Source organism: Phoxinus phoxinus (genome assembly GCF_949152265.1).
Source record: "Phoxinus phoxinus genome assembly, chromosome: 18".
NCBI classification, from domain to species: Eukaryota; Metazoa; Chordata; class Actinopteri; order Cypriniformes; family Leuciscidae; genus Phoxinus; species Phoxinus phoxinus.
In genome coordinates this window covers 5,653,294-5,666,956 of record NC_136893.1, presented here as the reverse complement: position 1 = coordinate 5,666,956, position 13,663 = coordinate 5,653,294, and the positions used below count along the sequence as shown (strand labels likewise).

The following is a 13,663-nucleotide window of genomic DNA, read 5'->3' as shown; positions in this document are numbered from 1 at the left end:
TGAAAAAAGTAATGGGATTACAGTAACGCGTTACTTCTAACGCGTTACTGCCCAACACTGGTATTACCATAGATTTTTGTAGGACATGTCCCATATTTTATTTTATATATTACTTATAATATTTATTTGTATTATTATAATTATATTTATTCTTGGATATTATACCATGGTAAACCCATAATTTTTGCATGTGTACAATGGCAATTCCATGATACTATGTCTTAAATATAAAAAATATAAAAGAAAAACAAAACACTAAACTTGTTTGGCAAAACTTAAAAATTATTTGGCAAAAAAAAAAAAGACAAACTACAGTAACGTTTTATTTTATTTTTTACTATTGACAACATAAATCAGTTATTAATATTTTTAAATTATTTTTATCTTGTTTATGTATGTGTTCATAATTTCTTTGCATTACAGCCTGGCCAAAAAAATGTCCACACAATTTGGCAAGTTTCATAAAACAATTGACTCCAAGCACAACTACATAATATGCTTACAAAATCTGTAACAAAATTTTAATAAGGGATAAGATATTGCCAGACATTGCTTTTGGCCACTGCTGTACACACAAAATAATACTGTATATGAACATGGTAATCATTTAGTACCGTGGTGTATATCAAAGTACCATTGTATTGCCATCTAATGCCATTACTGTACTATTGGACCACTGCAGCACTTTTTTTTGACAGGACCAATGAATATAACATGCCTTTAGTTCCCTGCTGTCTTATTTTCTGCTGATGTTTGTCTTCCCATGTGTCCTCACAGGCCGTGTTCTCCTCTGTGTTCTACTTTGCATCTGTTCCACTTTATCAAGGCTTCCTCATTATTGGGTGAGTGTGCGGGTGATGATGACTCATTTGCACTCGGTGAAATCTCTCTGGCATTTCAGCCATGTGTTTCAGACAGCTCTGACATTAGAGGATCGCTGAGGGATTTGTTCCATCAAGAGTCACGGTCACTGAGCTAGAAGAAGCTGATGTCCATCAAAAGAGTCTTTGTGAAGCCTGTAATGAACAAGGGGTTAAAGCAGACAGGCTCTTCTAATTCAGCGAAGATGAGTTCAGGACAGGGAGAGAATAAAGTTTCACCCACACTAGTACAGCTGTGAATCTAGATCCATCACTTTGACTTTCTATGCATGTAAAATACAGTATATGTGGGTGATTATGTGGTAACTTGTACATGGGCGTGTCACATTAGCAGAGTAATGAGGTGCCAGAACGATAATGAGAACGGCTGATCTCTCTCTCTCTTTATATAGATTGCATAAACAGAGAATATTTGTTTTAGTTTTGAATTAGATAATTTAAAACTACACACTTATATGATTATAAAGATATATAGCTCATGTCTGAGTGAATAGTATTCGCTGAGTTTTGTTTAAGTTTAGAGACGTGCACTAGAAAAAAAGTTCACGGAGACGGAGAGGCAGAAAGCACACCCTGTTTACTTTCTTTATTTTACAAAAGCACAATGTTTTATTTCGATTTTAAGTGAACCCATAATAAGAAGACATTCAACAGTTTATTTTTTCATATTTCTTAAGTCTGTATGACAAAAAATGACGGGAGTATTTTAAGTCTATTTTGCTGCTATGTGAAAAAAAACGAGGAAAACGCGCCGGCGCATTAAATGGATCAAAGGTGACTGTAAAGACATTATAATGTTATAAAGGATTTCTATTTCAAATAAAAAATTTTGTTTTTTTGTTTGTTTGTTTTTTTCCATCCTGAAAAGCATCTCGGTATCACGGTTTCCACAGAAATATGAAGCAGCTCAACTGTTTTCAACATTGATAATAAGAATAAATGTTTTTTGAGCAGCAAGTTTAAAGTTAAAATTCAACTTTTCCATCACAGGAATAAAAATACATTTTAAAAATAGAAAAAATTATTTTAAACGCTTTTTATACTTGTATTAAAATTATTGCAATATTTTAAATTGTAATAATATTTCCCAATATTACTGTTTTTTTGGTTGATCAAATAAAGGCAGCCTTAGCAACTTTATTGTATTAACATTTTTCTGTTCCAATGTGTCTTACAGCTACTCCACTATCTACACAATGTTTCCGGTTTTCTCCCTGGTTTTGGATAAAGATGTCAAGTCTGAGGTTGCCATGTTATATCCTGAACTTTACAAGGATCTTCTAAAGGTATCTTTGACCCTCTCATTCTCAAATTAATAACCTAGACTATTTAGTTAATGCATCTTTTGTGTTTTTTTAAATATTAATAACTGTAATTGTTTGCAGGGACGGCCTCTCTCATTCAAAACGTTCTTAATATGGGTCTTGATCAGTATCTACCAAGGTAAGCGAATAATGTGGTTATTTCACCATATGGTGCAATGCATGAACTTTGCAACAACCTTCACTCAACAAAGTAGTTGTGCTGTAAATTGAGTAGACCATTTATGTCTCCCACTGACTGAAGCGTAACTGTGTTTGTAATGTCCATTCAGAGGCTTGTTAAGAAAGCAGCAGCAGTAGCACATTGTGGTGAATGTTGTTTCATCCAAACAAAACCCACACACGTGTTTTTGCTCGCCCGCACTGAATAGTTTATTTGTGTCTGTGGCTACAATAGTCGAATAACACAAGGAGGTTTTCCACGATTGCTTTTTGAGCCGCACTAGCAGCCTCCACCCTGCTGTCTTTGTGTGTAAATCTTTCAGCGTCACACTAGTTTATAAGGTGATTCTGTTTGTGTTAGACAGCACTGGGTATTTCCTCACTTCTTTGAGAGCTTGTTTTCGAAAAGAGAAGTCATCCCTCATTATTCTTCTCTGTCCATGAAGTGTTTTCTCTCAAATTCCCCCATCTATAGCATGTTTACATTTGTGCTTTAAATAGAGCCTCCAAAGTTGAATGGTCTTGAATTTCATGTATGTATTAATCACGTTTTTTCAGTCCCAGTGGTGTTTGAGGTTGAGCTCAAAGTTCACAATAACACTTCAGGACAGGAAGCGCTCAAAAAAAAGCTAAATCCATGGAAGTGTTCTTCCTCTTCCTGAGATCCCTGATAGGACAATCTCAGGGATTTGCTATGGTCTCATAAAGTGAATCTGAGACAAATGGTTTCTTTTTATCATGACCTCTGTCATATACAGTATTTGCAGCTAAAAATGAATACACAAAAGTTCTTTATTTAACTTGTAAGAATGAACTTTCCAATCCTTTACTTTACTCCAATAATAACCTTCACCCATAAATCAGAGTAACACTTTATTATAGTAGATATTATTTCAGAAATGTCATATTTATATGTACCTGTCAAGTATGTAGTGTATATTAACTATTTGTTAAATATGCACTTACAAATAGTTTATATGTGTGTGTATATTATATATATATACATGTACCGGTATATATGTGTGTGTATATATATATATACACACACACACACACACACACTAGGGCTGTCAATTTAACGTGTTAATTGAATTAATAAGTAATGGCAAAAACCGCCCCCTACACCAGACCGTAGTTCATCTTCATTTTCATAAAGTTGATTGGTGATGAACATTTTTCACTGTGTATTGCGCTTAAACAGTCAAATACACCCAAAATAATGTAAAAATGGCGGTCTGGTCTTTGTGAGTATTCATGTAAACGCAGTCAGTTATGGTTTAAATGAACGTAAACAGTTGAGAAAGAAAACTAATGTGTAACATTATAATGGATCCGTGTGTCAGGTCTTACAGTGACAGCAGCCTAATATACCTGTTGTCAAATTATGAGATAATATTAAAAATATCTATATGGCAGTGTAAAAGCCGGCTATTCGGCCCAACTTCCAGTCTCCAAATAGCCGGTAAAGGACGCGCATGTTCAAGTCTTTCCAGCGTCTCAAAAGTAATTTTGGTTAAATAAGACACATGTTCTCATATGCAATTATCTCGTTTTAATCTGACTCCATGGATTAAAAAATTTTCAATGTGCAATAAGGTTATGTTTACACTTAAAATAGTTACAACATGGATGTAATGAGAATTTAAACCACTTGTACCCAGCATAAATGTGAAATGTTACCAGAGAGAGAGGCAGAGAGCCTTTCTCTCAACACCAGCCCAGCAACCAGAGAAAAGAGACCGAAGAACATCAACCAAAGCAAATGTCTTTGTTGGTTGGAAATAATCTTGGATTATTTCCAACCTTACAGCAGTTTTTCCCCATGGTATCGATGTCACAATTGAGGCCAGTGAAAATGCTCAGTGGCTAGAAACTTTAGAAAACCACTAGCCACAGTGGCTGGTGAGCAAAAAAGTTAATGTCAAGCCCTGTATACATGTTTATAAGCACACTGCTAGTATGCACATCCAGCACGCTTCTAGAAGTCTCTTCATAGATGCTGGTGGTGATAGAGATGTGCTGTGCTCTCTGCAGGGAGCATCATCATGTACGGGGCTCTGCTGCTGTTCGAGTCCGAGTTTGTGCACATCGTGGCGATCTCGTTCACGTCTCTGATCCTGACGGAGCTGCTGATGGTGGCGCTGACCGTGCAGACCTGGCACTGGCTGATGATCGTAGCCGAACTCCTCAGTCTGGCCTGCTACATCGCATCCCTGGTCTTCTTACACGAGTTTATCGGTGGGTATGCTTTCATAAACACAAGGGTCCCAAAAAAACATAAATTTTTTTTGGGAGGGGAGTTTTCGGGAAGAGTGTTGTGAATTAGGTGGAGATTTTTCGTGAGAAGTTCTCCTGTGCGTTCAAATATGAATATATAATCCATGCAATTATTAGTAAATGAGACCCTTTTTTTTCATGCGCACTGGTCAATTTTGATATTTTGGCCTATTTGTCTTTTCATGACGTGTTTTATGAGTAGTGGAAAGAAACATCCAAAATACTCTTTTACATTTTTTTAATTTATTACACTTGATCTATTTGCACCTGTAAATTTGAAAAACAATACATATCTTTAAAGGGCATTTTCTCAAAATAAGCCAGAAATCTCTGGGGGGTTTTTACAGAGGGGTTTGTTCATATATCATTTGCCTGATTATATACATTTTATTCCTTAAATTCCTAAAATATATATAATTTTTTTTTCCCTGGCTGTTGACCGATGTTAAAAAGAGCTATACAAAATCCCTTTTATAACTTTCTTGACTTTAATATGTAAACAAAATGTAATTTTGAACCAGGCTTTATCCAGTGTTTACCCAGTTCTGATTGGAAATGCATTCAACTTACTGCATATTTCATTAGATAATGCCTCATTTGAATGTTAAAGCATAACATGCAGAAAACTTGCAGTACAAAAATGTTGTATTCTTAATGTAATCGATCAACTGGGAAAGTATGGCGATATCTATTAGTGATATTTTTTAACCTATTCAGTGATTAAGGCTTGTCTTGCCTTAATCACTCTTTGCATTTAACACACATTACTTAGTAAATAGTTTTGCGGTATTAATTGTTGTTCTTGTCATTTTAGTGATATTAAATGTTGCATCTATGCTTTCTGGTCAAGGTTTTGCGACTGCTTTATGTCTTATTATCGTCATGAAATCCTGTTGTTATTAAGCGGTATTGACGTCAGAATTTCGGACATATACAGGTAAAAAATGTGGCCACATTCCACAAAACCAACGCTGTTTTCCCCAGAGAGAGCTAAATCTGATCGTATAAAATGTGGCGATCTGCCTCAGTCAGCATTCCAGGGCCGCTGTGGCCCGTTTCTCTCGTAGGACACCGGGCAGCCCGAGAGCGGCCCACAGCGCTATACAGAGGGAAATACCACAAGCCTGCTCTCATTTCCTGCTGCGCTGATGCTACCCCGGCCAAGGTCTTTGTGTTGATCAGAGTGCTTCTCAATCTGAAGAGTTGTACTAGTCTGGCTATCACCAGACCAAGCTCAGTATTTTAAGATTGAACATTGTTCTGGGGAGTCTGCTCTGTATTTCTACTGCACAACAGGCGTGTACGCAATTGGATAGTCCTTCAACCAATCAGACGCGAAAACTCCAGTGTGTACAAAACAAACGTGTTGGTTTGTAGCATTGATCAGCGGTTTGCAGAAGCAATGGCATCGAGCGATTTTTGCAGGTTGTGCAAAAAAACATGAAAGTGTGTGGTATTTACACCCACTCGAGCGATTTCTTTGCTAAACTAAAGAAGCCATATGAGCATCGTCGGGAGGTTACAATTAATTGGATTCGTCGCTTCTCTATCGCCATCGTGTTAAACTTGCCAATAACGCGCCAGGTGGATAAACCAGTTTGTAATTTGTTCCCGCAAACTTGGAAAGGAAGCATGATAGATAAATGTACAGGTTTCCAGCCTGCAGATCGGGCTGGGTTTACCCCGTCTAGAGTTCTACACTTTCTTACAAAGAAATTGAGGATTCACATATTTATGTTATTTTAAATGCACGTGTTAAATTGCTTAACATTTTTCTAGTTTAATGGTATTTAGTGTAAAGTTATCTGCTCAATTGTTTTAGGTAACAATACTTTTTTTGTTATGCTAAATAAAAACTATTTAGTACCAGAAGTTTATTTTTGTGACAGCACTTTTTATAAAATAATGTTTTTTGAAAATGTGAAAAAATAACATAACATAAGATTAAAAAGTGATCAGGCCCAAAATAAACCGATTAGTAAAAAGGTGCGAGGACAATGCGAGTAATCAAAAATTACTTTGATCCTGTTGATAATGCATCCAAGACCTTCAACATAACCATTTTCCTTTTGCCCACCAACGTCACGTCGAGAACTCGTTATTGGATCTCGGTGCGAATCCTGACAGAGAAGATGATGGATCCATGATGGCGGAGATGACTTGTGACCGTCTCGGGGCTCACGTTCACAGCTCACGAACAAGTGTCTTTTCAGTTGTGTTGATGAGGCATTCGGACACCGCAGCGCTCGAGTGCGGTCCAACTCCTCTGACCACATTAAACAAAGACTGGTCAGCGACTGCCTCGCAGTGTGACGCTAGTTTCCAGCAATCGCACAAAACATTTTGGCCAACTTACATTTCAGAGTCTCTCCTTCTACTGACCTGACTGTGGTCTGAGAGTATTTCACAAGCTCTGTTTTGATTTCTTTCCCTACAATTCTGGGAATAAAGGTTTAAAAAAAGAGCATTATTCAGCAGGGATTGTAAGTTTTATGTATAAGAATAGAACAAAACCGCTGATGGGAAAGACTTTTACGTGAGCGTGTGACAAAGACATGAAACACACCAGACTTTTGGATCCTGAGGGGATTGACAGCGTTATCTACGTCACAAATTTATGTTTTATTGATTATTTAGTCCACTTACAACCATCTGATACAGATTGAAATGGCAGTCATTGGCAAAATTTTGTTAGTTTAATAAAAAGCTCTGCAAGAACGTACCAGATTTCCATCTGCTGTCAATAATTTTATCCCTTAAAACTCATCTTTGGTCATCAAAATGACATATTTAAAAGTTTTTTCTTGTGTAAATAATTTCTTCATGCCTTAAAATAGCTTGAATTTAACTCTACACACTTGCTTCATTTAGTATACACAGAGTCACGAATATGCAAATGAGCCCCGCCTCCACTCACTCTCTTCAGTTCAGAATACCTGATCCACTTGCTCAACTGTAGTAAACACTACACAATGGCAAGTGGAAAGTTTAAGTGGAAGTTTAGTTCAGCCATATTCAGTGGTTGTTCTTCTAAATATCAGCATCCTTAGAAACGCTTTGAACATCATAGAAAGTCACTGTGGAAAAGCTCTGCCCGTCATGCCGACGGGATGTTTGTGGCGGTAAGAAACCGGCGGTGAAACATAGCAAAGGCTGCTACTGCTCTTGAGTTTCTTTTAAAGTCCCCCTGTGGTGAAAATTAAGCTTTTAATGTTGTTTATATGTCTATGTGGTGTTTTTAATATGCTTTAAGACAAACCATGTGCAAATTCATGTCAACATCATTGCTGAGTGTTTTCTCCTTAAAACTGCAGTGAACCAAAGACCGTCTCAAAAACAGTTTGAAATCGCTGGTGTTTCCGACGTCACAAACTACCTTGTAACCAATCAGGTCAACACGTGGATCTCTGAGCTGGTGTGAGTGAGTGGAGGCGGGGCTGATTTGCATATTCATAGAATCGCGTAGACTAAATGAGGCAAGGGTGTAATCACATTCAAGCTATTTTAAGGCATGACAATTTTTCTTTTCTTTTTTTTTCAAGAAAAAAAAACATTTAAATATGTAATTTTGGTGATCGAAGGTGAGTTTTAAGGGATAAAATGATTGATACAGGGAGATTTGGAAGAATCTAGAAAAGCTTGCCAGGTTAGTGGCATAAAATTTTTAAAGTCCGATTTGATGCCACTAACCTGGCAAACTTTTCTAGATTATTTCAAATCTTCTAAACATGACTTTGTTTCCTGTTAGATGGATCAAAACTTTCTCATTAACTCCTGGAAATTGCATAAAGTCAGCCAATCAGATTAGACCTAGCCAGATCAAGAAACTCTGGCAGTTTCGTGTGCAGTATGAGTCAGAGTCTGTGAACAGAATATGGATGTGCCGAGACAGTCCAGCATGAGCAGATGTTTGACACTATCCAAAGGGAGATGGGCACTAACAGTTTCTTTATTTGTGTCCCTCACAGATGTGTATTTCATCGCCACCCTGTCTTTCGTGTGGAAGGTGACAGCCATCACTTTGGTCAGCTGCCTGCCGCTCTACATCCTCAAATACCTGCGACGACGCTTCTCGCCTCCGAGTTACTCCAAACTGACCTCTTGAACCCTTTACTGCCTCACCGGCTTGCTCTCTAACCGCTAACTCGGCTCAAACAAACCTAAAACTGCTGGAACGTCAGGTTTGATTCACTCCTTCATTCACCCTGATACTAAAATCACAAGCCTGATTTTTCAACATTTTTGCTCAACGAGCCAGTTTAGTAGTTTAGCAGTCCGGTTAGCCCTGAGCAGGTGCTCATACCGACAGGAATGGACGCTTGTGTGACGCAGTCCTGACGCCATTCGCTCTGAATCATGTAATTTCTCTACTGTTTAAGTTGCAGTGAATCACTCTCCCTGAGGAAGACTAAACACACTGGTTAGCTTTGGGATTCATCCATGAGAGAGACAACAGGGAAGTGTTTCCGTGAGATTTAATAATCTATTGCTATTGCTATTATGTCTCGATTTGCATTCTCACGTGAAAAGGAAATATTTGCACAGAGGAAAAGGGAAATTGGAGTTGACTTGTTTTAGGGTGTTTTTGGTACCTTTTTATTTATTTTCCAAAACTACTGAATTTATGTGACTTGAAAGGATGTGATCGGGTTAAAAACTGAAAGAATCTGTTGTACCCCCCCCCCCCCCCCCCCCCTCAATAAAACAAAACGCTAATATTTATAACACTTTACAATAAGGTTTCATTAGTAAAAGTTAATGTTAATATCTTTGTTAACATTTGTTGATCAAAATACAACTGTTCATGTTAGCTCAAGTCCATTAAATAATAGTAACTGATGCATCTTTTTATTTTAAATAAAATAAATTCTGACTTTTAAAATTTCTCAAAATTGTGAGTTTTATAAATTTGCAGTTTTTTTGTGCAATTTTGACTCAAAATTGTGAGATAAATTGCTATTGAGAGTTTTTCTCGTTTCCACCACAAAAAAAGGTAATTCCAAATTGATCGTAATCTTGAGAGAAAAAAAAGTCTAAATTGCAAGTAATAAAGTCAGAATTGCGAGATATATATATACCGGTACCCACTTCTGACGTTTTTCCTTGCAATTGCGAGATATAAACTTGTAATTGGGTCTATATTTTCAAAATTGTGCAATCAATTGTGAGTATTAGTCATTTTATCTCATCATTTGGAATTTATCAATTGCAAGTATATCTCACAATTCAGAGATACATTATCAGAATTGTGAGATATAAACTTGCAATCCTGTTTTTTTTGTTGTTGTTGCGATTGCGACTCAAAACATAAATTGTAATTGCCAGTTAAGTGTACAATTTACAGATAAATTGCAATTCCAATTGTCTTTTTATCTCGCAATTCAGACTTTATAACTCACAATTGCGAGTTTATATCTCACAATTATATCTCAGATATAGTCGCAATTCTGCAAAAAAAGCCATTCTTCTGACTTTATTACTTTATTAAATTGCGAGATATAAACTTGCAATATTTTTTTTTTGCAATTGCAATTGCAACTTTCTCAAAACGTTTTATCTTGCAATTCAGACTATAACTCGCAACTGCAAGTTTATATCTCAGTTCTGAGAAAAAGATATAAAGTCACAATTCTGAATAGTCGCAAATTCAATTGCAATTTTGAGAAATAAAGTCAGAATTGAGGGTATAAACTCGCGATTGCAATAAGGTGTAAGATAGAAACTCTCAAACTTAACTGATGAAACCTTATTGTGAAGTGTTACTCACCATATACAGTAGACGTGTGATTGTTGGAAAGGATGTTCAGATCAGATCATTCTTGTGCTAGTTTGAGTGTTTTTTCTTTTTAATGGACACTGGATTTATTAAAACTAGGTTAACTGGAAATGTTTTATTAGCAATAGCATACAGTACTAACCAACCACTGCTAGTCACTGCAGGGTTGATACGGTGCCATACAAACCAGTGCTATTTTAGCATCCCCCTGTCCACAGCAGTGTTTGTCCACTCTTGTGGTGACCTCTGACGCTAGACATGCTCACTTTGTACCCCAACCTCCCCCGTCTGACCATTATGACCCGGAGAGTCTCAATCACTGGTTTACAGAGCCAACTCCCATGATGCATCAGTCAGCACTAAACGCTGTAATCTTCTCCTCGAGGTGTCCTTAAACCCAATGTTTGTCTGTGTTAATGATCCCGAATGCGATGTGCACTTAGCATTGATCACTATGTCGGCGTCTGTGTTTTTAGTGCCATATCATCTTTCACCTCCAGACACTTTATTGTGTTGAACTGACAGACTCTCTTGCATGGATCAGAGTTTGTACAGATTGTGATGTGGACCTAGACTTAGACCGAATGCCATGATCTTCTCCTGACTACTTTTTGTGCTGACTGGTTTTTATGTTTATATGAAAATACGTTTTGGTTTGGTAATGTAATCTGCTGAATTGTAAATAACAAAACAAAAAAAGGCTTTTATTTATTATAATTTTTTCTTATTTGTGTTGGAATTTGCACTCTAATACCTGCAGAACAAAAAAGGGACAAGTGTGTCTCAGGATAAGAGGTGTTTAAAATAAAAAAGATCTTTTCTTAACTAATTCTCTGCTTGTTTCTTAATACAGTATCATTTATACATATATTTCATGTAATATCATATCTCCAATAATACTTGTATATATTATTTTTAATATACATTCAAGTTTGGGGTTGTTAAGAGTTTGTTTTTGAAAGAACTCTCTTCTGCTCACCAAGCCTGCATTTATTTGATAAAAAATACAGTAAAATCAGTAATATTGTGAAATATTATTACAATTTAAAATAAGTATTTTCTATTGTAATATATGTTCAAATGTAATTTATTCCTGTGATCAAAGCTGTATTTTCAGCATCATTCCTCCAGTCTTCAGTGTCACATGATCTTTTAGAAATCATTCTAATATTTCTAATATGAAATATTTCTCATTATTATCAATGTGGAAAATAGTTGTTCTGCATATTTTTGTGGAAACAGGATTCTTTCATGAACAAAGTTCAAAAGAACAGCATTTATTTTAAATATATTTATTTTATTTTGATCAATGTATTGCATCCTTGCTGAATGAAAATATTAATTTCTCACTGACCCTGCAGTGTTTGAATGGTAGTGTTTATTTTCATTTATTTTTATTTATTTATTATTTTATGGCGGGATTGGAATGCTAGCTTTCTGCATTTTGCACAGTATCTTTTTAATAATAGTATATTAAACATAACTACAATGTTTCAAACATTATTTATACACAATACAATTGTACATACAACATAAATGCTGAAATAGTAAGAGTAGTATGCCTTTCTGAACACAGCCGGTGTGTGTTATAAAAATGTGTCATGTTTCACCAGAAGGGGGAGTCTCAAAAATGAATGCAGACCGCATTAACAGCATGCAGGCCATATTTAAGAAAGTTCATGATAACATTAATGAATCAAACAGATATTGACAATAATAATGCTACAAATCAATTGAACACGATCCCTCGATAAAAGTTGAAACTTTCTTTGTGCTTCTGGCTTTTCGTGTGCCTCCTTGATTCTACATCATAATGTGTTGCTGATGTAATGAGCTCTTTGGGTAAAGCCTGTATAAAGCGTATCATTACTCCTCTCTCATGTGGTGCGTACTGCGGTGTGCCAGACGCTGCAGTGCACGTGATGTCGAGCTTTATTATTAGACAGCGCACAGCAGTGATCGTCGCCTGTGTGTCCATGCCACATCAGGCCCAGAGGAAGATCTGCCGTGGGACTGAGGGAGGAGACGAGCGTGGAAGCAAGGACACGCATAATAACGGGACCATATACTGTATATGTGAGTGAAATTATGTTTGGAGGGATGTTGCGTCTGCAGCCAATGCTCAACTTTCTGCTCAACATTTAGACAGTTGATCAGTGTTTGCTGTTGCACTTTAAAAGTTCCTCTGAAACCCTCCACCTTCCCCAGCTCCACCTGTATTTATATGTACATGATTATGTACTTGAAGATGATTATGGCTTACAGCTTATGATAACCCCAAATAAAAAATTATAATATTGTGAAACTGTTTTCATAGCTGTAAGCCATAATCATCAGAATTATAACAAATAAAGGCTTGAAATATCTCACTTTGCATGTAATAAGTCTATATAATATATTAGGTTTCACCTTTTAAGTTGAATTACTGAAATAAATGAACTTTTGCACGATATTCACATTTTTCGAGTTTCACATATAACACACACACATACACACACACAAACACTCAATGTTGTGCTGATGAAACATCGCTGGATACACACAGATCCTGACTTGCCCTGTTATATTCCGTTGTGTACCACAACAGAGGATTTGGATGATGATAAATCACTTAAAGAGGAGTGTGTTGAGGCGGCCCAGCAGAGCTATTTATACACACACAACACCCTGGAATGCTTGATTTGCTTTTAAAAGCTTCACCCCTGCTGACAGAGATTTTCTTTAGAGTTTTCAGTAGTGCTTGTGATCATAACCACACCTCGAGGTACAATAATAATAAACAGACTCATTGTGCTGAATACATTGTTGTATTAATTAAACTCGATTAATCACAACTATATATATATATACCAAACTTTCATGTTAGATGCGATTAAGCTCAAGTAACATTTATACATCAAGTTCCAAAAATTATTTTAACATTTATTTTTATTTATAGTTTGTATTTTCTTTTGAGCTTTCCATTTCTCAAACAATCACCATTAATAATAATAGTAAATGTTTCTTGATTATCAAATCATCATATTACAATGATTTCTGAAATGTAATGATGCTGAAAATTCAGCCTTGATCAAAAGAATAAATTACATTTTAAATAATAAATATATGTTTAATTATATAACTTATTATTATTAAAACTGCTTTGGTATTTTTGTTGTAAGACATTTTTGATTGTGTTGTTTAGCCTTTGTCATTGTTGAGGTGGTCATCGGTCATCATGTTTGACAGATATCAGATACTCGCCA

General features: G+C 36.1%; 1 protein-coding gene across 1 annotated transcript in view; it reads left to right on the top strand.

Moving 5' to 3' along the window:
* Window positions 1–11,243, top strand: part of atp9a (ATPase phospholipid transporting 9A) — a 51,313-nt gene extending 40,070 nt beyond the window's left edge. The window contains exons 24-28 of the mRNA XM_079587585.1: window positions 778–842; window positions 2,059–2,167; window positions 2,267–2,324; window positions 4,400–4,603; window positions 8,611–11,243. Coding sequence (XP_079443711.1) covers window positions 778–842; window positions 2,059–2,167; window positions 2,267–2,324; window positions 4,400–4,603; window positions 8,611–8,747 — 573 coding nt within the window. The 3' untranslated portion in view covers window positions 8,748–11,243. The remainder of the gene's footprint in view (window positions 1–777; window positions 843–2,058; window positions 2,168–2,266; window positions 2,325–4,399; window positions 4,604–8,610) is intronic.
* Window positions 11,244–13,663: the final 2,420 nt, after the last annotated feature.